Raw genomic sequence first — 21,906 nt, forward strand, 5'->3', positions numbered from 1 at the left:
AAATAATAGCAAAAAAAAAAAAAAAAAGGTATAAAACACAATGCAAACCCAGTAAAATTGTCCTGGGGGCTTGGCATTTAGCCTGTATGGGGTGTCCAGTCCCTTTACCCCATAAGGTATTAGAGGAAAGGCCTGTGTTCATGATCCCAATCTCCTGACCGGTGGAGAGCGGTGGGTGTCTCGCTCTAGAGGACCAGTCCTGTCCTGTATCACACAGACAACCTGTGCGTGTAATGCTTCACTTGTCCTGTAGTGTCGCTGTAGGGAAACTAAAGACTTCTTGCTAGATTTCTGCAGCGATCACTGGGGTTCTCAGCAGAGAAGACTTTGATTGTTACAGGACTCCTGAATGAATGTACAAAGCGGAGATCCCTTTAAGGACACCTGATTAGTTTCTTTAAATATTCACAGTGGCTTTGTGTGGCCTATTAGTGAATCTGGTAACAGCCTCAATCAGAAGACAGTAATCCTGCAGAACTAGATATTCACAGGACAACCATGGACAATGCCATGAGGCCGACTCTACACGTCCGACCTTCAGTGTTTAAGTACGGCCCCAAACGCGACAGTGCCATATATGCTTATGCGAGTCAGGAGACCCACGGGCCGCTCCATACGCAGATGGTGAATGACCCATGGGTGAAGCCGGCTCATTACGCCTTCCGATCTGCAGCTCCCCTGCTTGTTGATGGTTTTCGGGTAGCATCAGAGTTAAAAATCAAGACAACTGATGAAGATTATAGATGTGAAAAAAAACATTCTAAAAACGCCATTGGCCTGAGCTTTAAACCCCCCTTGGAATGAGAAATATGGGGAGTATGGTCCCAGGACCCCAATTAATGAGAAAAACCCTTCAGACAGTGTACAGCGACCTTCCTGTATTAATTCCTCTAACTGATCAGATCTCTTCTTCAATTTTGTAATTGCCATAAAATAAAAAAAGCTGAAATCTGGTGCTCAGATAACACCTTTACCTTGTTACACGAGATCATATGTTCAGCGTGGACAGTAGTGAATGAAAACCGCCGAGTGCTGAAGGCCTGGATTTACACACATAAAAGGAGAAATATAAAAAAATTCAACTCGTATGTAAATTAGGAGGGTTTCTAGTCTGACTTTGAGCCCCGGAGTTTGTTCTTTAGACGATGTCCTGTGATCCATGGACTGTACAGATCTCACCCGATTCGCGGGACCGTCGTGCTTTCCATTCCATCCGACCCCTTTGATGAGGTTTAGACTTCTTCACAGAGGGGTGCGAGGACGGATCGGGGAGCTGGATAAAGCGGCCTCCCCAAAAACATTGTTATATGAGGATTTCAGGAACTGGACGTAGTTCTGCATGCTGCGGTTGGTGCTTTCGGACTGTTCCAGTCGGTCTTTTAGATCCTGTAAGCGACTCTGAAAGCGTCGCTCAGCCTGGACAGGAGAAGAGGTATCACAATGGGATCTTGTAAATGAGCCAAAACCTCAAAAAATAAACCAAAAACCACTGCACACAGCAAACATCTATAGGAACACCAGGTACGGCTCGTATACAGCACACAGGTTGTCACCTTCCAGTACTGTCTCCACTGCACCAGCCATACGGTAAAGAGGGATAGGAAGAGGGAGAGGGGTCAGGATCACAAAGGGTTAAATGAAATCTTTGCTATGGTCTCATTGAAACTGAAAAGGGCTAAAGATTCACATAAGAAATAAGGCCCTGTAAATCCCATAGTCAGCATCTGCCATAGATGCACGGGATCTTATAATTACCCATAATCTTTATCGACCCATCAAATCACAGGTGTCCCTTCTTATAAAGGAGCTAGATGAAGTGGCTGCAGCGGTGGCCGAGCGTGCGCACTGCCGCTCCACTCTGTCCCGTTGTGATGGTCGCACACCCACTGATTAGCAAGTATTCACCTTTCCTGCTAGTTTTCACAGGACAATCCCTTTTAAAAATGTACATTCCATGTGGATTTTCCACGGTCTGCATTTTACAGTGTTGGCATAGTGTGGGAGAGTTTAAGAAATTACATGGACACGTAGCTAAAAACGTCCCAAAAAATAACAATTTATGCTGCGGACGTCGGTTCGAGTTTTACCCTTTTGCGATTTAAAGAGTGAAATATCCGGCTCTCACTCAACATAAATACCGCTGCATCGATCAACGCGGCCTGTCTGCAGCGGAGAACATACCACAAAGAGACTACGAGAGTAAAACTGCCCATAAACACAGGATAGCGGTCTGCTGAACATTCACAATTGGCTGTCAGCTATTCTTCCCAAATTCATCCACTTAAGAGGTCCACCCATTACAAATACATGACTGCCTTCTTCTGACAATGGTGCCACACATGTCCACAGGTTTAGTGTGGTACTGCAACTTAGTCCCATTTACTTCAATGTATCTGTGCTGCAAAACCAGACAACAGATTGACCGAGGTGGCTTGTTTCTTCCAGAAACTGCATCATTTTTTTCCTAACCGGGTGTAACTCCTTTATAGGGATGTTCCAATCTTAGACATTTATAGCAGATCTATAGGATATCAGAAAAGTATCAAAGGTTCGCACACCTCAAAAAATGTGTTCAAAAGGAAAATAGTCCAATAATAATTCTAGAATTATTATAGATCTATAGGATATGCCATAAATGTCTTGACACATACACGTCTCCAATGTAAAAGAGGATCAGACATGTTGAAATGCAACATCACCGACTCTTTTCCACCTGCGTTGTTGCAGAGCTTAGGATACCCCCGTACACTTTAGATGGTCATTTATCCATTTTGTATGGCCACAGCACTGCGGTTAGGGCTCCTCGTAGACACTGGTGGTCCGCAGACCACCACCTTTGTGACATTCACATTATGCTGAACACACAACTTACGTCTTCTTTGCTGCGGCGGAATTGGTTTACTTCCGTTTTGGTTCTGCTCAGTTGCGTCTCTAGGTCCAGGATTTTGGATTGAGTTACACTCTCTTTGGATGAGGCTCGCTCCCTGGTCTGCTCTACCTAAAAAAAAAAGTATGTAGGGTTTTCCATTAGGGCTTAGAAAATGATATGCCACTGCTATCTTCTATATGGATTGCTCAATGCAGTGCCGACACCTTACTCCCCTTGTATATATTCATAGCCCATATGCATAAAGTAACCATAGGCCCCTGTTCACCCATATAAAGCTAAAAAGGGTGCTTATGATGAATATGTCTGCCCTAAAGCCCGAATGCAAGGTGCACAGATTTTGAAAGGGAGTATGACTGCAAAAAATGACTGATCAAACCAAGCACAGATGATCAGTGCACCCTTGGTGTGGCCAAACAGTTCAGTGCGCTTTCGCTCCACCTTGTTTTCCACTCCATCTCAGCCCTCCTCATCCTTGATTGACAGCTTTGGCTTTACAGGAGCCAGAGAAGGGGGTGATAGATGTAAAACAAATAGGCAGGAAGGTGCACTGAACGGCTCTGCAGCGCCAAGAGTACAAACCAAGCACAGGTGCCGGGTGAACAGTTGTAAGTGTCCCTACTTGCCTGTCTACGGGAATCCTCAATGGCCGTCTCCAACTGGCGAGATAGAGACGTGCACTCCCGGGTTTTCTCCTCCAGGCGCAGCTGGTTCTGACGAATAGTCTCTTCTCGTTTGGCCACGACTTGTAGAAGTTCCCGATTCTGAGCTCCAGAGTCGTCCAGTCTCCTTTACCAGAAGAGCATCATGTACAGTTTAGCCATGCGGGCAAGTGTGCAACACCCTTGCTGGGTCTGTGTCATATCTGGTGCAGGTTGGGGGGGCCGTATAGGACACAGGGGTCCTCTCTGATGCTCATAGGTCGGGTCTCGCAGTAGGCAGAGTACTGATACCCGGCACCTCCATCTTACAGATCACTTACCTTTCTAACTCTTCCAGTTTTAGAGCTTGAAGTTTATTCTCCTCCATTGCAGACTGATAGCGATCTCTCGTGGACTCCATCTTGTCTCCTTGCTGCTCTATCTACAACATAAACAAAAGGTAGAGCCATCTGTATTCATTGTCAGCTTACACTGGAGGTTCTTGGTTGTCAGCCAGCTCTCCGAGACGCCTCTATCTGTTGGTCCACCTCCTAAATTCTCTGTCTGGTGTTTGCTAATCCAGAGGCTGATTGTCCGGTACTGTACGATAACTGAGATTTTGCCTCCTTTCCTAGCAGAAGTCCACCTTGCTTCTCCAGCATCTTCACCGCACAGCCGGTTCCTTACCAGAATCCGCAGATCGGAGATGATGGAGGACAGCTCGGCATTCTTCTGCTCGTACCCCTGCAGCTGGTCCTGACAGTCCTGAAGCTTCAGCTCCGTCATCTTCAGCATCTCTGGTAGCTTTTCCAGTTCCTCCAAACGATTCTGAAATTTTCGGTGAATCTGAAGACAAGGGGGAGGCTACTTTGAGATACACCTACATGCAGGGAAAAGGCTAGTCTACGGGCACGATTCTGGAAACTGGTGGACACAGACACCAAGAAGTTGGATCCCGCCGTGGTGTAAGAGGTGGCCATGCCTGGTCCCGGAGATTCATGTCGCTTCATATCCCAAATCCAGCTATAGGTCTGGCTCAATTACACGGGTTGTAAATCCATTTCCATATACACCATTAGTAGAGGGGGGTCCATGTCTTGGCCGGAGTGGAGGACAGTTATAAAGAGAGGACCCATCCTAAACTTTGCCGGAGAACCCCTTTAATACATGTTGTAGATGGACGGCACAGAAGTGCAGAGAATTGACATCAGATCCAATCATTTTACTAGGTTGGAGAATTCACAAGTCGCCATATTTAAAAAAAAAAAAAAAAAAGTATGAGGCCTCCTGGAAACATCTGTTTTGGGCGAATCCTGTAATGTTCAGTAGCTGGCGCTGATCATCTGCCCGATGCCTTAGTATTGTTACTAGTAATAAGATAACTTAATATCTTCATGAACGGAAATAATCTGGTAGTAGGAAAACTGTAAATGTCCCATCCTCCATGGCGTCTGTGTCCACCATTGCCCAGAACACATCGGATTATGCAAAAGGAAGCCCCAGTGTTTGTGTCCAGACTGTACCTCCAAAGTCTTACAATGCCCATACACCTTACATAACAGTCAGCTGTTGACATTGCCCCCATACACATTGGGAGGGAGGGGGCATATGGGGCTTTAGGTTATGGTGACAGCGTTGGTCTCTGTATAAGGCCGCATTCACACATCTGTCTCTCACGGTCTGTGATACACGAACCGGCCGGGGATCTCCTGACCTGGACAGCTTCCTATAGGCCTATGAGGCTGTTGAGTTCGGGTCAGAAGACCCTCGGCCGATTTGTGAATGCGGCTTAAGGGTGCAGTGCAGTCGGCCTTGTCCCTAAGCTGTCTGGCCAATATGAGCCGAATGCCCTGGCCCTCATGGGAGGCTTGTAGCCAACACACTGCAGAGATGGCACATGTAGGACTGCACGTGTACCTTATATTAGAAGTTATACACTAGCAGGTAAAGAATTGAATGTTACCTAAAGAGTAGTGATGGGCAAGCTTGTTCGTTTAATTAACCCTTTCGCCAAGCATGCTCGGGTGCTTTCCGAGTATCTTCGGTGTGCTCATGTATTAAGTTTGAGTCCCTGCGTCTGCATGATTTATGGCTGTTAGTCAGCCTCAACACATGCAGGGATTGTCTGTTTGTTAGGGAATCCTCACGTGTGCAGCCTGACTAACAGCCATAAATCATGCAGGCGCAGGAACTCGAATGCAGACGCAGAGACTCAAACTTAATATGCGAGCACGCCAAAGATACTCAGAAAGCACCCGAGCGTCCTCGGCGAAAGGGAATAAAATAAACACGCTCGCTCATCACTACTAAAAAGAGTCATCCAGAATTAGGAAAACATGGCTGCCTTTCCCTTTCAAAGACAAGACCAGCAATACCTTCACATGGTCAGTACGTTACTGAGAAATCAGAATTTGACTTTATATGCAAATGAAGCTGAAGAGCTATGGTAGATCTGAAGCCTCTGTCACTCTGGCTCTATTCCCTGCAGAGTGCCGCCTCCTTCTTGGGACTGGTGCTGGACCCCAGGAGTAAAGCGTAGTTTGTTTGCCTTGCTTAGGGACGGGTTTTCCGAAACTGGAAAAAAGATGTAGTTACTTACCGGTAACGGGATTTCTCAGAGCCCATGACGGTACCACGGAGAGAAGGGATCTGCCCTTCAAGGACAGGAAACCTACGGATAAAAGGGCGGTGCCTCTCTCCCGCATCAGTTGTTTACAGAGCATGAGAGGACCGCCAGGTTAGTAACACAAAATTTTACAATTTAAGAACTCATTAGAGACACCACGTGGCTACAACAGGTAACTAATAAGTGTGCGCACCCACACGTGAAGGGAGGGAATGTACGGGTGCCGTCATGGGCTCTGAGAAATCCTGTTACCGGTAAGTAACTACGTCTTTCTCCTTACCCCATGATGGCACCACGGAGAGAATTACAGAGAAGTGACTCATTAGGGGGGGACCACAGCTTCCAGAACCCTTCTCCCGAAAGTAAGGTCTGAAGAAGAGATTAAGTCTAGCCTGTAGTGATTGAAGAAGGTAGAGGGGGAAGACCAGGTTGCCGCTCTACATATCTGCTCTATTGTGGCACCGGCCTTCTCCGCCCAGGAGGCTGCCACCGCTCTTGTTGAGTGGGCCTTCAGTTTCTCTGGGGCAGCTTCCCCACATGAGGAGTACGATAGTGTGATGGCCTCCCTTATCCATCTGGCCAGCGTGCCCTTAGAAGCTTTCTTCCCCTTACGAGTACCCAGAAAAGAACAAAGAGAGAACTATCCTCCCTACACTCGTGTCGTCTCTAGGTATCAGATTAGGCACCTTCTGACGTCTAGTGTATGCAAGACCCTCTCTTTTGTGTTCCTAGGGTTGGGGCAGAAAAAAGGGAGGGTGATTTCCTGGGACCTGTGAAATCTTGACGCCACTTTTGGCAGATAGGGTTACTCTGAAAACCGACCCTGCCTATCCCCCAAGATTTGTGTGAAGGGGGGGCCTGCCGATAGGGCCTGAATATCACTAACCCTACGTGCAGATGTGAGAGCTACCAAGAGTACTGTTTTGAGGGACAGAATTTTTTAGGGATGCTTCCGACAGAGGTTCAAAAGGGGCCTCCGTTAAAGCTGAAAGGACCAAGTTTAAATCCCAGGGTGTAGTATTTCGGGATGGGATGGGTCGGGATCTAGATGATGCTTTAATGAACCTAGATACCCATCTATCCCTAGCCAGATCAAAATTGTAGAGCGCTCCCAGGGCCGCAACTTAACTTTTAAGGTACTTGTGGCAAGACCCTGCTCCAAACCCCTCTGTAAGAATTCCAGGATAGCTGTCAATGGAACCTCCCCACCCAACCTGGAACCTGAGACTGAAAGGAATTTTTTCCAGGTTTTCCCGTACAGTTTGGTGGTCACAGGTTTCCTACTTTGAAGTAGCGTGGTGATAAGATTTGGGGAGAAACCTTTGTCCTTCAGAAGAGCCCTCTCAAATTCCAGGCTGTCAAGTGTAAGTTTGAAGCCCGAGGATGGAGAACCGGACCCTGAGAAAGAAGGTCCGGAAGCTCCGGAAGAACCCATGGGTCGGAGATTGATAACATCCTCAGCCACGAAAACCACGCCCTCTTTGGCCAAAAGGGGGCTATCAAGATTACCCTCGCTTTCTCTCCTCTGATTTTCCTCAGAACAGCTGGAATCAGAGCGGTCGGAGGAAAAGCGTAAGCTAGAGAGTAACTCCACAGGATCAAGAAGGCATCCACGGCTACGGGGCTCCCTTTGGGATCTAGGGAGCAAAAAGAATGTGTTTTCTTGTTCCGATTGCTGGCGAACAGATCTATGGAGGGATGTCCCCACATTTGTAAAATCTGCCGAAAAACTGACTGACTTAACTCCCAATCGCCCTGCTTTAGCGGTGTCCGACTCAGAAAGTCTGCGGTGCGATTTTCTATCCCTTTTATGTGTAGGGCTGATAGGGATTGTAAGTTCTCCTCGGCTAAGCGAAAGATGACCTCTGTCGCCTGCAGTAGGGAATGGGACCGTGTACCCCCCTGGTGGTTCAGATACGCCACTACTACTCGGTTGTCTGAAAACACCCTCAAGTGGTGTCCTTGTAGTGTGTGCATGAATTCCCGGAGGGCCCGCTCTACTGCTAGGAGCTCCTTCATGTTTGAGGACACTAGCTTTAGGCGTTCTGCCCAGACCCCCTGAGCTACAAGGTTGTTGAGGTGAGCCCCCCAGCCGCCGGGACTTGCATCTGTGGTCAGGATTTGAGGTGTCGGGATTGTCCAAGGGATCCCCCAGGCTAGATTGTCTACGTTCCCCCACCACTCTAGGGAAAGTGTGGTTTCTGCAGATAGCGTTAGCTGCCCTTCTAAATGCCCTTTTAGGGATTTTTTTTGCCTCTAGGATTTCCCACTGTAGGATCCTGGTATGTATTTGAGCCCATTGGACGGCCGGGAAACATGCTGTCAGGGAGCCTAGAAGGGACATGGCTTTCCGTAGGGACATACACGGGTGGGACTTTGCCCGTGATATCTGGCTTATGATTTTGTGAATTTTCTCTGGGGGGAGACAACACTCTTGTCTTTTTGAATCCAGCACGATGCCTAGGTATTCCTGTATCTGGCATGGTTATGTTTTGGATTTTTCCAGATTCAAAAGCCACCCTAAGAGAGTCAAAGAATCCATGACATTTCCCAGATGGGATTTGCAGTCTAGGAAGGAGCTGCCTATTACCAGGAAGTCGTCTAGGTATGTGACGACCAGAGTGTTCTGTTCCCTTAGATGAGCCATTACCTCTGCAACAACTTTGGTGAAAACCCTTGGGGCTATGGCCATGCCGAATGGGAGGGCCGTATATTGATAGTGTCTGACCTCTCCACCCATAGGAACTGATACTCTGAGGAACTTCCGGTGGTCTTTGTGTATCGGGACGTGATAATAAGAGTCTTTTAAATCCAAGACGGCCATGAAACAATCGGGAAACAGCATTTTTACTGATGATTTTATTGTTTCCATTTTGAAGGCTTCCACCTTCAAAAGTTTGTTCAGCTTTTTTAGATTTACAACCGTCCTGTACGTTCCATCTGTTTTTTTCCTCAGGAATAACAGAGAATAGAAGCCCTTGCCTTCCACCCTAACCCCCCCCCCCCTCCACCCCGAGACCTCCTGAAGGACTGCCTTCCCTACCAGTCCCCGGATTTCCTGCTCCAAGGCCAGCTGCTCCTCGTTTGAGGACCTTTCGGGGGTCACGACAAAGTTTTGTTGAGGGAATGTGAGGAACTGGAGTTTCAGGCCCGATTGTATTAGGCTCAGAATTCATGAGCTTTCGGATATTAACTCCCAGGCCGGGAGAAAGCCTGATAGCAGAAAGCCCCCCCCCCAATGAGGATTTGCCCTGGGTGGGGGGGGAGGCTATCGTTGGGGGGGGGGGTTTGTTAAATAGGAACCCTTTGGTCTTCCTTCTCCTGTCTTCCCACCTATCCTGCTCTTTAGGGGGGTTTCTAAGGATAAAACCTTTTACTCCGAAAAGGTTTTCTGTAAGCGGTGTTAGACAGGATAGGGAACCGTTTCTTATTGTCCCCTGTTTTTTCCAAGATGTCATCAAGTGCGAGCACAATCTTGATTTAATCTGTAGATCCCCGGGCCAGAGGGCTCGTCTGGCCGCATTAGCAAGCCGTGTCGCTCTAGCACCTAATCTGACGGAGTATGCCAGGAACCCTTTAGGAAGGTGTCTGCTTTTTTATCCATGGGGTCTTTTAAGACGCCCATGTCCTCAAATGGAAGGGAGTATTGCTTTGAGGCTTTGGCTATGGCGACGTCCAGATTTGGCGCTTTCTCCCAAAAGGAACATGCAGGGTCCTCGAACGGGTACTTTCGTTTATGAGAAAGAAAGCCCTTCCTCTCTGGACTTTTCCACTCTTTCTTAATCAAAGAGTGAACATGCTCATTTAGTGGAAAAGATCTCCTCTTTTTTTTGCTCTAGACCGCTGAACAGTACGTCTTGCATATATATTTTGGGCCGGGGATCTGGTAACCCCATGGCAGACCTGACTGCCTTAATGAGGCTATCTGTTTCCTCGATAGGGAAGCAGCTCCGTCCTCCTCTATCTGTAGACAAGGAAGATGAAGAGATGGATGTGTCCGAATCTCCGCCATTTTCCGGACTCGGGGGATATGGTTTTTAGTTTTTTTTTAACCTTTTACCCCCCCCCCCCCCAAAGGATTTAATGGTATTTTCGACCTGCGACTTAATTAGATCTCTACGTTCAGAGGCACATTTCGGGGTTCCCTCGCATCTAGTTTGCTCAATGCAGGAGCTGCAGAGTCTCTTATCCCAAGTAGTGGGTAAGGCTTCTGTGCATAGTGCACAGGTCCTATTCTTTGTTTTCCCCGTACTCTTTCTTTCCTAATAAAAGACAAAAAGAGAGAGAGCGAGGGTCCCTAGTTACAAAAGTGGACTTTCACGAAGATCACTTACCAACCAGACGGAAGAGCGGGTACCGGTTCAGGAGGTGGAGCCATCTTTGTAGACTGAGTCCTCCTGGAAGATGCTGAGGTGGAGTCTTTGCTGCGCTGCGACGATCTGCCGGAGTGCTCGCTTCCACTGTTACGGTCCTGGTGCCTCCATTTCTTCCAGCTTCTTCTTTTGCTGGGTTGGTGGTGGTGGTGGCGACTGAGGATGCAGCTCTTGCTCCTCCAGCAGCTCCTGGTCACTTTTTTTTTTTTAATATAGCGTATATTTATTTATATATATATACAGTACAGACCAAAAGTTTGGACACACCTTCTCATTTAAAGATTTTTCTGTATTTTCATGAATATGAAAATTGTACATTCACACTGAAGGCATCAAAACTATGAATTAACACATGTGGAATTATATACTGAACAAAAAAGTGTGAAACAACTGAAAATATGTCTTATATTCTAGGTTCTTCAAAGAAGCCACCTTTTGCTTTGATGACTGCTTTGCACACTCTTGGCATTCTCTTGGCTACCCAAGTCATGCACTGTGGCGCTGCGCCATCCGGGGCCGCCCGGCGCGCTCGAGCGGCAGACCCGGAAGTTCAAAGGAACGCCGCCGGGCCGTGACACGCTCCCACCTGCCGCAACCTGGGGGGTCCAGCACAGCACCTCGGCGGGCCCCGACAGGCCCTGTCCTCTTCGTCTGGACCCCCCCCCCCCTGCACACCCTAAAGGCCCACTGACCCCAGCGGTGGCGCATCAGGGCACCGCACCAGCCGAGGCAGGGAACCCCCGGTGCCTGGATCGGACTGGCTGGGCCTGGCATCCCACGACGTCCATCTTCTGGCACCCCACAGGTATGCCTCCTCCGGAACTGTAGGATCCCGTCAAGGACAGGAAACCAACTGATGCGGGAGAGAGGTACCGCCCTTTTATCTGTAGGTTTCCTGTCCTTGAAGGGCGGATCCCCTCTCTCCGTGGTGCCGTTATGGGGGAAGGAGAAAAACATTTAAAGCTACAATCCCACACCCAACCTGTAGACGGGTGGCGCTGTGTTTTAGAAAAATGAAGCCATGCTTGGTAAGCCATTCCAACCCCTTTAGATGAATCACTTATACCTGCTCTAACTCCATGGTCATTTCCTCCTTCATGTTCTTATTCTCCATGTCCGATCTTTCCAGCCGAACGCACATCTGATCAGCCTCCTGACGAGTTTTCTCCATCTATAGGAGAGAATTAGTGGGGTCTTTAAAGATTGGACATGGGCGGATGGGCAGCTTGGACATGGGACCTCAGATGTATGGTTAGTTGGTCCATGCTATGGTACGTGGTACGATCAGTATTGGTTTACATAGTGTATATTAGGGACTTGTTCACTCCTGGCAGATTATCAACCATTACTATAAACCCAGGGGGAACAAACCTGATCCTTGTAGGTGTCTACCAGCCCCTCATACTGCCGCAGAGAGCTCTTCAGCTGCTGCACCTCGCTGTGAGCCAGAGTCAGCTTCTCCTCCACCGTGGTTAGTTGTGCCTAGATGACAGTAACACAGCGACATTACCATGACTTCCATCATTACTAGATCAGCACAATTCCTCCGATCACTGCCCTGTATGCCTCGACAGTCATAGGACATTGTTATATTATGTGACCGCTGCAGCCAATCAACGCTGAACAGCTTCAGTATTCCATCGAAGAGTATGTAAAGGCCGCAGCCGATCAGAGGCCGCTGCTTGATTGTAATGGTCACGTGATGTAAAGGTCATGTGACCGCTGGGAAAAGCAGCTTTGTGATTGGAGGAACACAAAGTTATGTGATTTACTCATAGTATGGCGCCACCTGGTGTTTAAAGTGTATAACAATGTGCGCATCCACCCAATGAGCTCACTGCTGGAGGACACACATGCTCAATCAGGTCAGATCACTGAGACAAATGTTTGGTGTGAGACGCCATTGAAAGCTAAAACAAAGGGACACAAAATGCATTTTTTTCCTTCTAGTAACAGACCTTGAGCTTCTCATACTCCAGGCGGAGGCTAGTGTTCTCTGCTGTCTGCTGGTGCAGCCGGTCTAGTACAGATTCCCGGTCGGAGCGTGACTTCTGCTCGCCATGCTGCTTTTCTTCTAACATTTGGCTCATGTGGCTGTGAACACAGGACACATTCACATCTGATGTCACAACTTGGGTAGATTACACCCCACTAAAAGGGTTTATCTGGAACTTTCAATATTTTTCCATAAGGGGCTGAAAACTTGCAGGCAGGTAGTTGCATGGCGCGGATCTCCGCCGGCTCAGAGCGGTCATGGGCAGCTCCTGCCAGGGATGCTGCGACTTCCGGTGACCTCATGTCAGAGTAGGGTCTTCTCTTCCGCTCTGGTGATGGGGCGTCTCTGCCGATGTCATGTTGATTGACAGCCGACTCCGCACTGCCTAACTGAGGGGGCCGGCTATCAATCAGCATGGTATCAGCAGTGACGCCCCCTTCACATAGCACACCGGCAGATAAGGTGCCACTTTGTTGACGAGGGGTAAAATGAAGCAAGGAAAACGCTGGCTGAGCTGAGAGAGATCGTCCCCGACAGAACAGGCAGGTTAGCAGCTACCTGTTCATTTGTTCTTAGCCCCATACACAAAAATAATAAAAGTTCTGGATAACCCCTTTAAAGCGTACCTCCATATTCAAAGGAAAGAAAACCATAGTGCAGGAGCGGGCAATATAATCATTTTTCTAAATCACTTTATTAGAGAGTTTTGCTGTTAATCTGCACTACCGACCACTCTAGTCCACGCTGCACTAACCTAGGCCGTGTCCTGCTCGGCTGCGTCTTCAGTGTGGAGCGAGCGTCATAGGATCTTGCAGCGCTGGTTCAAACACCGAAGTCGGGAGCAAACAGCGACAACCAGGACGCTGCCTACATTAGTGCAGCACAGACTAGGGAGGCCGGTGCTGTGGATTAACTCCAAACACCAGTAATAAAGTGATTGAAAAGAACGATTATATGGCCCGGTCCTGCATAATAATGATTTTTTTTCTTCTGAATGTGGAGGAACGTGTTTATTTCCAGTACGGAGCCAGGGGTTTATACTGGTGTCTGTGCATCTGGTCTTCTGCAGCAGCATTGCCTTCTTGCAGTCTATAGACATCTATAGTTGGCCAGGATAAAGTGCCCAGCATTTGCCGCCCGTCTTACTCATTCAGCAGGGCGATCTCTGACTCCAACTGACTCCTCTCTTTCGTCAGGACGTTACAACGGCTCTTCAAGGAGTCAATACTTGATAGAGCTGAAGAAAGCTCGGTGTCCTGTCATAAAAAATGGTGGCATTGAGCTCATGCGACCTACAGACACTATGACACCCAGTAGGGACAATGATGGGAGTCCCAGAGGCGGGGCCTCACCCGTTCACACAATGACACTGACTGGTACTCGCCTTTGCCAGGAGCTGACTATTAAGCAGCTGCACGGTCTCCTCACTTTTCTCTGCCCGATGCTTCTGGGCACGAGCCGATTTCTTCAGACCCTCCTTGTCGGACTCCAGTTTGTGCCGCAGTTCATTGATTTGTGCCGTCAGCAGTTCAAGTTCTTCCTTATGTCGGACTTCATTGTGCTCCATGTTCTGAAACCAAATGACTGGTTAAAGGGGTACTCCAGGCTAGAAAAACCATCAATGGGATAGGTGACAATTGTTAGATCAGTTTGGGTCCCACCACTAGGACCCCCACTGACTACCAGAATAAGGGACTGATCGTTCCCTGATCGTTCTAACAATTATCCCCTGTCCCTTTAAGTGTATTAGTTATAGGCCACCAATGTGGCCTCCTTTCACTACATTGCATTACATATACCCCAATAGGGTAAACCTGGGGCTGCCGTCTTACCCTCATCTGGACGGACAGTCGATTATTCTCCGCCTCCCGACTCCGTAGCTGCCCCTGTAGGTGAGCCCTCGTTGCTTCTACAGACTTGGTAAATTCAGTCGATGTCCTACATAAATCCTATGGATAAATGAATAAATCAGAACTAAAAGGAGCAACTGCCCCAATCCGCTTGCCTCGCCGATAGACACGTGGGAATATTCCTCAAACCTTTTCTGTCTTCAGTTGTATCCTGAGGTCTTCCAACTCTTTCTCCCTCTCATGGAGTCTCAGCTGGAGATGCTAAGGGAGTACAGCAGGGATTAGAGGTGGTCTTAATGTACACATGAGGGTCTTAGCTGGTGCTCAACATAATTGAGTCAGGGTGTATATTCTCCATCTTTAGCAGCAGACGTATCCTAAGTGCTCACTCCATTAAGGGCAATTTATCCCCTTCTCACACACTGACGTACATGTGCATATGTATGAGTGAGCACTGGCCCTTATAGGGCAGGTGTCAGCTGTGTTATACAGCCAGCACCTGCGTCTAACAGCAGAGACCAGAGCCAGATCTGATTGCTGCTAACAAATCAGATGCTGCTGTTATCAGATGATGAGGTCTATGTGTATCGGTGCCATGACATGACAAACCACAAAGAAAAACAACTTAATTGCTCCCAAAAACATGCAAACTGTTGTATGTACCACAAAGTGGTATTAAATGACAATACCAGCTCGCCACGCAAAAAAAAAAAAAAAAAAATAGCTTCACACAGCTGCATGAACGAAAAATTAAAGTTACGGGTCTTCGAAAAAGTTCAGATTTTTTTAAATTATACAAAAAAAAAAATTAAATAAAAATAATAAATAATAATAATAAGTTTGGTATCACTGTGATCGTCCTGAACTGAATAATCGCGTTATCGGGTCAATTTTACTGTACGATGAACGTTGTAAAAACAAAACAATGGTGGAAGCTTTTTTGCTTTTGTTTTTTTCACTGCACTTGGAATTTTTTCTGTTTTTTTTTTTCAGTACATTAAACGGTGAACTGAATGGTGTCATTCAAAATGACGAATCGTCCCGCAAAAAAAAAAAAAAAATCTCACATGCCTATGTTGACAGTACAGTAAAAAAAAAAAGTTATAGTTCTTGGAAGAAGAGGAAAAAAATGGAAGAGCAAAAATTAAAAATGCAGTCAGGGAGGGGTTAACTACCTGCGGATAGCTTATATACATTACACACACAGTTCTAGATTTCTGCCAATGGTAGTGGGGAATCCCAGCGCCCCCGGACTGCTGGCAGTGTCACTCCCTTTAGTTCCCCAGCAGAGGGCAGTGTCCGTACCGCTCGCTCCGTGTCTGCGTCTGACAGCTTCCTCAGTAACAGCTCCTTCTGCTCCAGTAGTCGATGAGTCTCTGTCTGTTGGAAATTAAGAATACATATGCCATCAAGTATAGAAAATGTATGGAGGATTGATGGAACTGAATAACAGGTTGGATATACAGATCTGTTGGTGTTTGCAGAGCTGGACTAGATATCATTTTGTTACATATATTTATAACCCCCTTTTTTTGGAGCATCTAAGAATAAGTGATGTGTTGTTTGTTGTTATAAACGCTGTAAATGACTTTAAAATCTTAATAAAAATGATTTGATTAAAAAAAAAAAAAAAGAAGAAATTAAGAATATATCAGAACAATCTATACTCTTTATGCCGCCACCATTTACCTGGCAGGCTCACGTATGCAGGGGCCAAAAAGACACTAATTAGAGGGGTTGTCCATGAGCAGCTATGCGCTTCTGGCTAGTCACAGAGTCACCTTGTGTTCCTATAGATGCTTAGCCCCTATGGCTGCCGTGCATTGCTCACATGGCCACCAGGAGGCGCCCTTTGTGTTGCTCACCTCCCTGCAGTGCTGTTCTCTCAGCAGGGTCCTCAGTGACCGGTTCGTCTCCTCAAACGTGTTCAGCTTTTCCAGCAGGGTCTCCTTCTGCCGGGTGAGGAGGTTGAAGTCCGTACTCGTCATTCTCTTCTCCTGCAAAGAATAGGGGTCCTCAGAATTTGGGTGGGGGGCTTCATCTGGGGGACCGCCATACAAATGCCGTGTGATCTACTCATCACCTACGTGTCTCATCTGATTAATGGTGTCCCGCAGCAGATCAACCTGTCTCGCAGCCTCGGCCCCGTCCATCTCAGCCTCCACCAGTTTTGACAGCAGATGCGACTTTTCTTGCTGCAGCTGCTGCTTCTCCCGCCTGAAGTTTTGGATAGAAAATACAATAGATATTATATTGGGGGATCTGTAGGGCCCCCTATGGAGGGGCAGACACGCTCCGTCAGCCATCACACTGGTCATGTCAATCTTGCTGTCATGAGTGTCTGCAATCTTCTAGTTCACTTTCTGTCAATTCTCAAAATCTTCTGCTTGCTGTCAGTGACTGCAAACATTGTGGTTTACATTCTGATCCCCAAACCCCGTTCTGCGGCTAATGATTGGCCCTGCCATAACAATGTGCGCGGCTCTCTTATTTTTTTAAACCATAAATTTTTTTTGAACTGAAATGTTATATTTTACAACATATTGATATGATTAATCTGTTGTCATCACCCCTTCCCTTTTATACTTTGGTATGATAAAAAGTTCTTAATGTTTAATTCTTGTACTTTATGATGCCATAACGTTATACATTGATTGTCAATATGTTGCACGGCTCTCTTCTGACCGGCCCAGCAGCTAAGGTTTGTTCAGTTTGTTTTATAACTGATGACCTGTTTTTTAGGTGGCAAATAACATTTTTTTAATACCATTTTGTGTTCTGTGACATTTTGATTTGATTTTTCTTTTCTTTTAAAAGGGGGTGTGATTTAAATGTTTCTATATTTTTTTTAATTTAAAAACATATTTACTTCTTTTTGCAGTCCCCTTCATGGCGTTGACCTGTGATCTTTACAACCTTAACCACTTGTTTTATATACTGCAATACTACATTACATAGTCGGTGGCATTCTCCTATGAAGCTGGCACCCATGGGTGCATTAAGCAGCCGCCATGACATCCCATCATCACCCTGAAATCTCACTGGGAGCCTTGGCACTATGCTACCCCCTCCGTATAGCCACTGACATTCCTTTGCAGCGCCATTTAAACGGTAATATACCTTAGATGGGTATTGGACGGGGTCACCCCTCTGATTCCAAGAAAAGGGCTGTGAAACACCCCTTGGGGCCCAATCAAGTCTCTACATGACAGCTGGAGATTGTCAAGTACCGTACTCGCTCATAGACAGAGAGGCAGCACACATGCACCGGCAGCCATTGCTCCATCAGACAAGGCTCTGATCTCGGGATCGGTGAGGATCCCCATTGATCCGCAATCCCTTAATACCTACAAGCTCATGTCGGTCTCCTCCTTGATCCGGTCAATGCTCCTCCTCAGACGGGAGTTTTCATTTTCAGTCTCTGCCAGCTCCAGCGACACCTCGTTCAGCTCATCGTTCCTGGCGCTCAGTGCCCGCTTGGACGCTGCTAGTCGCTCTTCATATCGCTCAGTTGAGTGGTCCCTTTTCTGCTGCTGCACCTGCAGGTTGCAGAGTCCGCATTGTTGTCCTTGTGCCAATGCAGCGCGGCGACCGCCCCTTGCCAGTCTCCTTACCTCGTTCTTCAGGGTGCCCACTTCACACATCAGGCTGTCAATCTTCTTTTCGTAGGAGTTGATCTTGCCGCGCATGTACTCCTCCTCGTCGGTGGACAGGTCGCTCATACGCAGAGCGGACATCATCTTCTCCATGTCTGGGGGGGTGATCTCCAAACGATGGGTCAAACCCTGGGCAAGATTAATTTGGATGGGATTTTATAATTGCTGCACCAGTTATAGTCACAGAAATTGCAGTCGAGGTCCGATCAGCGGCCTTCACTACAACTTCTGCTTTGGAAAACAGCCCCATACATAGAATAAAAAAGTTATGGCTCTAAGAAGAAGGGGAGGGAAAAAAATAAGATTGGCTGCAGCGGGAAAAGGTTAACCCTCTCTAGCCCTCTACATTTACCTGGCAATCACTTACCTCCCACTTGAAGCCGGCATCCCGCATAGACGTCTTTCCTGGGGGGATCCAAGGGACTCTGGTCTTTACCTTAACACTTCGTCGTAAGTTTCCCACGTCGCTCTTCATTTTGCTTTTGGTCCCTTTCTATTACCAGAATCAAAAAATATTATAAAGCAGCAGCCCTGATAGATATGATGCATGTTCCATCCACTTGAATGGGGGATCGGCTTCTCAGAACTGTGATACTAGTAGTACAAAGTTGTGCAGGGTAAACTATGGAGGGAGCACCACGGCCACTTGAATCAGCTGATTGGCGGAGATGCTGGAAGATACTTAGGATAAGCCAACAAATTTTTAGTTATGGAGAATCCCTTTAAATAATAAAACTCTACCACTAGGGGGAGCTCACCGCATACATATTTAAAGAAGTGAAATGTTGTCCTGGTAGTGGGTGTCCTACCTGTACTTTGGAGGAGATTTTGGGACCCTTCTTAACATGGACGTGTACAGGAGTGCTCTCGTCTACGTGGACGTGCAGTGGTGGAGACGGGGAGCGGTTCTTCATTGCTCTCTGGTGGATTGTTTTCTGAAAAAAAAAAAATAATTAAAAAAATAAATTCAATTCCACCGGAAATCCTAGAGACTACAGCAACATAACATAACAGAGCATAAAGGTCATAGGAAACCTTGCGGTAACCTGGTATTCAGCTCATCCATGGACCGAGGATCTCCTCTGCACGGACGGTCTTGTAGTATAGCAAGGAACAATGAAGAGAAAAGGAAGGAACATCCAGCACTGGGTCATTATGGATTTGCAATAAAGAAGAATTTTTATGAGGACCCAGTGTTTGGATGTACCATCTTTTTCTCATAACAGAGCATGCGCTTGCATAGCAATTTATCACACGTATCACAATACCATGTATCACATTCCTCCATAAATAAGGCAACATGCTGCAGTCTATGACAGCCTGTACCAAAGCAGCAAACACAGACTGCTATAAAACAGCTCCGGCCTGACACTGAAGCTCTTAATGGGGAATTTCAAAATTTGCAGATTTTGCTTGAAATTCATCTGTGCAAATCCACAAGCTTATTTGCATCTACTCCGAAGATCTGGATCAGAACAGAATCCCATCTGTAGTCAACTGGGCTGGAGAAAGTGCTGCGGCCCTGGGAGCTGATGTGCATGCTTATTTTTCCCCATGGAGCATTGCTGGTAAATCTGGATCTGTTGCATCAGAACCAGCACCCCCAGATCTTTCGTCAGAACCAGCACCCCTGGAGCACTCACTATAGGAGATGTCAGATATAATGGCAGCGTGTCGTCGGGTGCTGAGGAGCCGTCTCCTGTGCTGTACTGACTGCAGTGATCCCTGGAGACTCCACTGTAAACTGTCCCTATAGTTACCGATGCTTCTTACAACTGTCTGATCCCGAAGCCAAACCGCTCCCTAATGTGGGAGAGGCCGAGTGATGCTGGAGCTCACCACACCGGGCGTATACAGTGTGGGGGGCGGCATATACAGTGTGTGTGTGGGGGGGGTGGTGTATACAGTGCGGGAGGCATATACAGCGCATGGGGGTATGGGGGCGTATACAGCGCGGGGGGGGGTATGGGGGCGTATACAGCGCGGGGGGGGGGTATGGGGGCGTATACAGCGCGGGGGGGGTATGGGGGCGTATACAGCGCGGGGGGGGTATGGGGGCGTATACAGCGCGGGGGGGGTATGGGGGCGTATACAGCGCGGGGGGGGGTATGGGGGCGTATACAGCGCGGGGGGGGGTATGGGGGCGTATACAGCGCGGGGGGGGTATGGGGGCGTATACAGCGCGGGGGGGGTATGGGGGCGTATACAGCGCGGGGGGGGTATGGGGGCGTATACAGCGCGGGGGGGGGGTATGGGGGCGTATACAGCGCGGGGGGGGTATGGGGGCGTATACAGCGCGCGGGGGGTATGGGGGCGTATACAGCGCGCGGGGGGTATGGGGGCGTATACAGCGCGGGGGGGGTATGGGGGCGCATACAGCGCGGGGGGGTATGGGGGCGTATACAGCGCGGGGGGGTATGGGGGCGTATACAGCGCGGGGGGGGGTATGGGGGCGTATACAGCGCGGGGGGGGTATGGGGGCGTATACAGCGCGGGGGGGTATGGGGGCATATACAGCGCGGGGGGGTATGGGGGCATATACAGCGCGGGGGGGTATGGGGGCATATACAGCGCGGGGGGGTATGGGGGCATATACAGCGCGGGGGGGTATGGGGGCATATACAGCGCGGGGGGGTATGGGGGCATATACAGCGCGGGGGGGTATGGGGGCATATACAGCGCGGGGGGGTAGGGGGGCATATACAGCGCGGGGGGGTAGGGGGGCATATACAGCGCGGGGGGGTAGGGGGGCATATACAGCGCGGGGGGGTAGGGGGGCATATACAGCGCGGGGGGGTAGGGGGGCATATACAGCGCGGGGGGGGTGGCAGCATATACAGCGCAGGGGGCAATGGCGGCATATACAGAGCGGGGGATGGCATATACAGCGTGGGGGGGTGGCATATACAGCGTGGGGGGGTGGCATATACAACGTGGGGGATGGTGTATACATTTTGGCGCCCGGAGTGGCTCCCTTTACGTTCTTCAGGAATGTTCTCCATTGCACACTGCGCAATGTTAAGTGCTCTGCTTGCTTCCCCCCCAGACCTCTGCTTGCTGTCAGTGATGTGAACATTCCAGAGGCTGGAACCTAGAGACCAGCAAATGAATTCACTACAAGTTCACGACAGCCTGTGGCATGCTGGGAGTTGTAGTTTTGCAGAGCCAGTAACGGGTTTTGCTTCCACCATTTTGCTGTTAGTGAATGAAAACATCAGGGTTTAAATCCAAAGACTGAAAAACAAGAGCCGGTCTTGTTGGCGGCCGGTGCAGGGTCAGATGCGTCACGAGTCTACAAGCAGCAAGCGGAGCTCTGGAAATGGTGAATAACACAATTAACTGCCCATAGGAGAATGCGCTTTACACTGCAGCGGACGTAAAACTACATCTCCCAGCATGCCCCATGCGCTACAGACTGGGAGGGTGTCTGTAGAGGTCCTGGGCATGCTGGGAGTTGTAGTTTTGCAGACTGGGGAGCAAACATTAGAAAAATAATGAAGGTGTAAGCGGCAGGCGCTGTGGGACTACAAGTCATAGAATACCCACAATACTATTTATCAGGACTGCTGAGAGCTGTAACCTCTCTACTATGGAAAAACAATAACTTATTGCCCAGGAGCAGCTTCGCTCTTACCAATGGCGGCGGCATCTTTAGCAGCGACCACCACGAAACCAGTTTCTCCCACTATTAGAATCCCATCAGGGTCAGCAGCTCTGCGGCTCAGCTTTGTTCCTGGACACGCCCCCTCAGGCAATCATTGCTTACTTCAAATGTCGTCCCAAATGAACAAGTCCTCTGATTGGTGCCGGTAGAGGAAGGGGGCGGTACTTTTAAACGGCTGTTGTCCTGACAACACTCGAAGACGCGTTCGGTTTC

The 21,906-nt window shown here is 48.4% G+C and overlaps 1 protein-coding gene across 4 annotated transcripts; it reads right to left on the bottom strand.

The window, feature by feature from the left end:
• Positions 1-943: 943 nt before the first annotated feature.
• On the bottom strand, positions 944-21,902 carry ODF2 (outer dense fiber of sperm tails 2). 4 transcript variants are annotated; one of them, XM_073640201.1, is made up of 20 exons: positions 21,664-21,902; positions 18,839-18,964; positions 18,397-18,522; positions 17,988-18,158; positions 17,725-17,912; positions 16,461-16,590; positions 16,239-16,370; positions 15,679-15,753; positions 14,563-14,634; positions 14,356-14,472; positions 13,908-14,093; positions 13,670-13,779; positions 12,486-12,621; positions 11,899-12,009; positions 11,594-11,698; positions 4,216-4,374; positions 3,870-3,970; positions 3,514-3,676; positions 2,873-2,998; positions 944-1,416 (listed from the first exon to the last, which is right to left on the bottom strand). In XM_073640201.1, the coding sequence occupies exons 1-20, from the start codon at positions 21,676-21,678 to the stop codon at positions 1,243-1,245; spliced, it is 2,523 nt and encodes an 840-aa protein (XP_073496302.1). In that variant the 5' UTR covers positions 21,679-21,902; the 3' UTR covers positions 944-1,242. The 4 variants fall into 4 exon arrangements, with proteins under 4 accessions (XP_073496302.1, XP_073496301.1, XP_073496304.1 ...); XM_073640200.1 differs by having other exon boundaries at positions 2,873-2,994; positions 3,510-3,676; positions 21,664-21,899; XM_073640203.1 differs by lacking the exon at positions 21,664-21,902 and adding an exon at positions 19,673-19,828 and having other exon boundaries at positions 2,873-2,994; positions 3,510-3,676.
• Positions 21,903-21,906: the final 4 nt, after the last annotated feature.

This window comes from Phyllobates terribilis, unplaced genomic scaffold (genome assembly GCF_046119375.1).
Source record: "Phyllobates terribilis strain yellow unplaced genomic scaffold, ASM4611937v1 Scaffold_7__3_contigs__length_470593459, whole genome shotgun sequence".
Taxonomy (NCBI): Eukaryota; Metazoa; Chordata; class Amphibia; order Anura; family Dendrobatidae; genus Phyllobates; species Phyllobates terribilis.

What these genes read in the sequence shown, in the direction of transcription:
- ODF2 (XM_073640201.1), bottom strand. An exon ending in CCATTAATCAGATGAGACAC is followed by an intron (nt 16,371 to 16,460) that starts GTAGGTGATGAG and finishes TATTCTTTGCAG; the next exon opens with GAGAAGAGAATGACGAGTAC. An exon ending in TTGAGGATTCCCGTAGACAG is followed by an intron (nt 2,999 to 3,513) that starts GCAAGTAGGGAC and finishes TTTTTTTTTTAG; the next exon opens with GTAGAGCAGACCAGGGAGCG.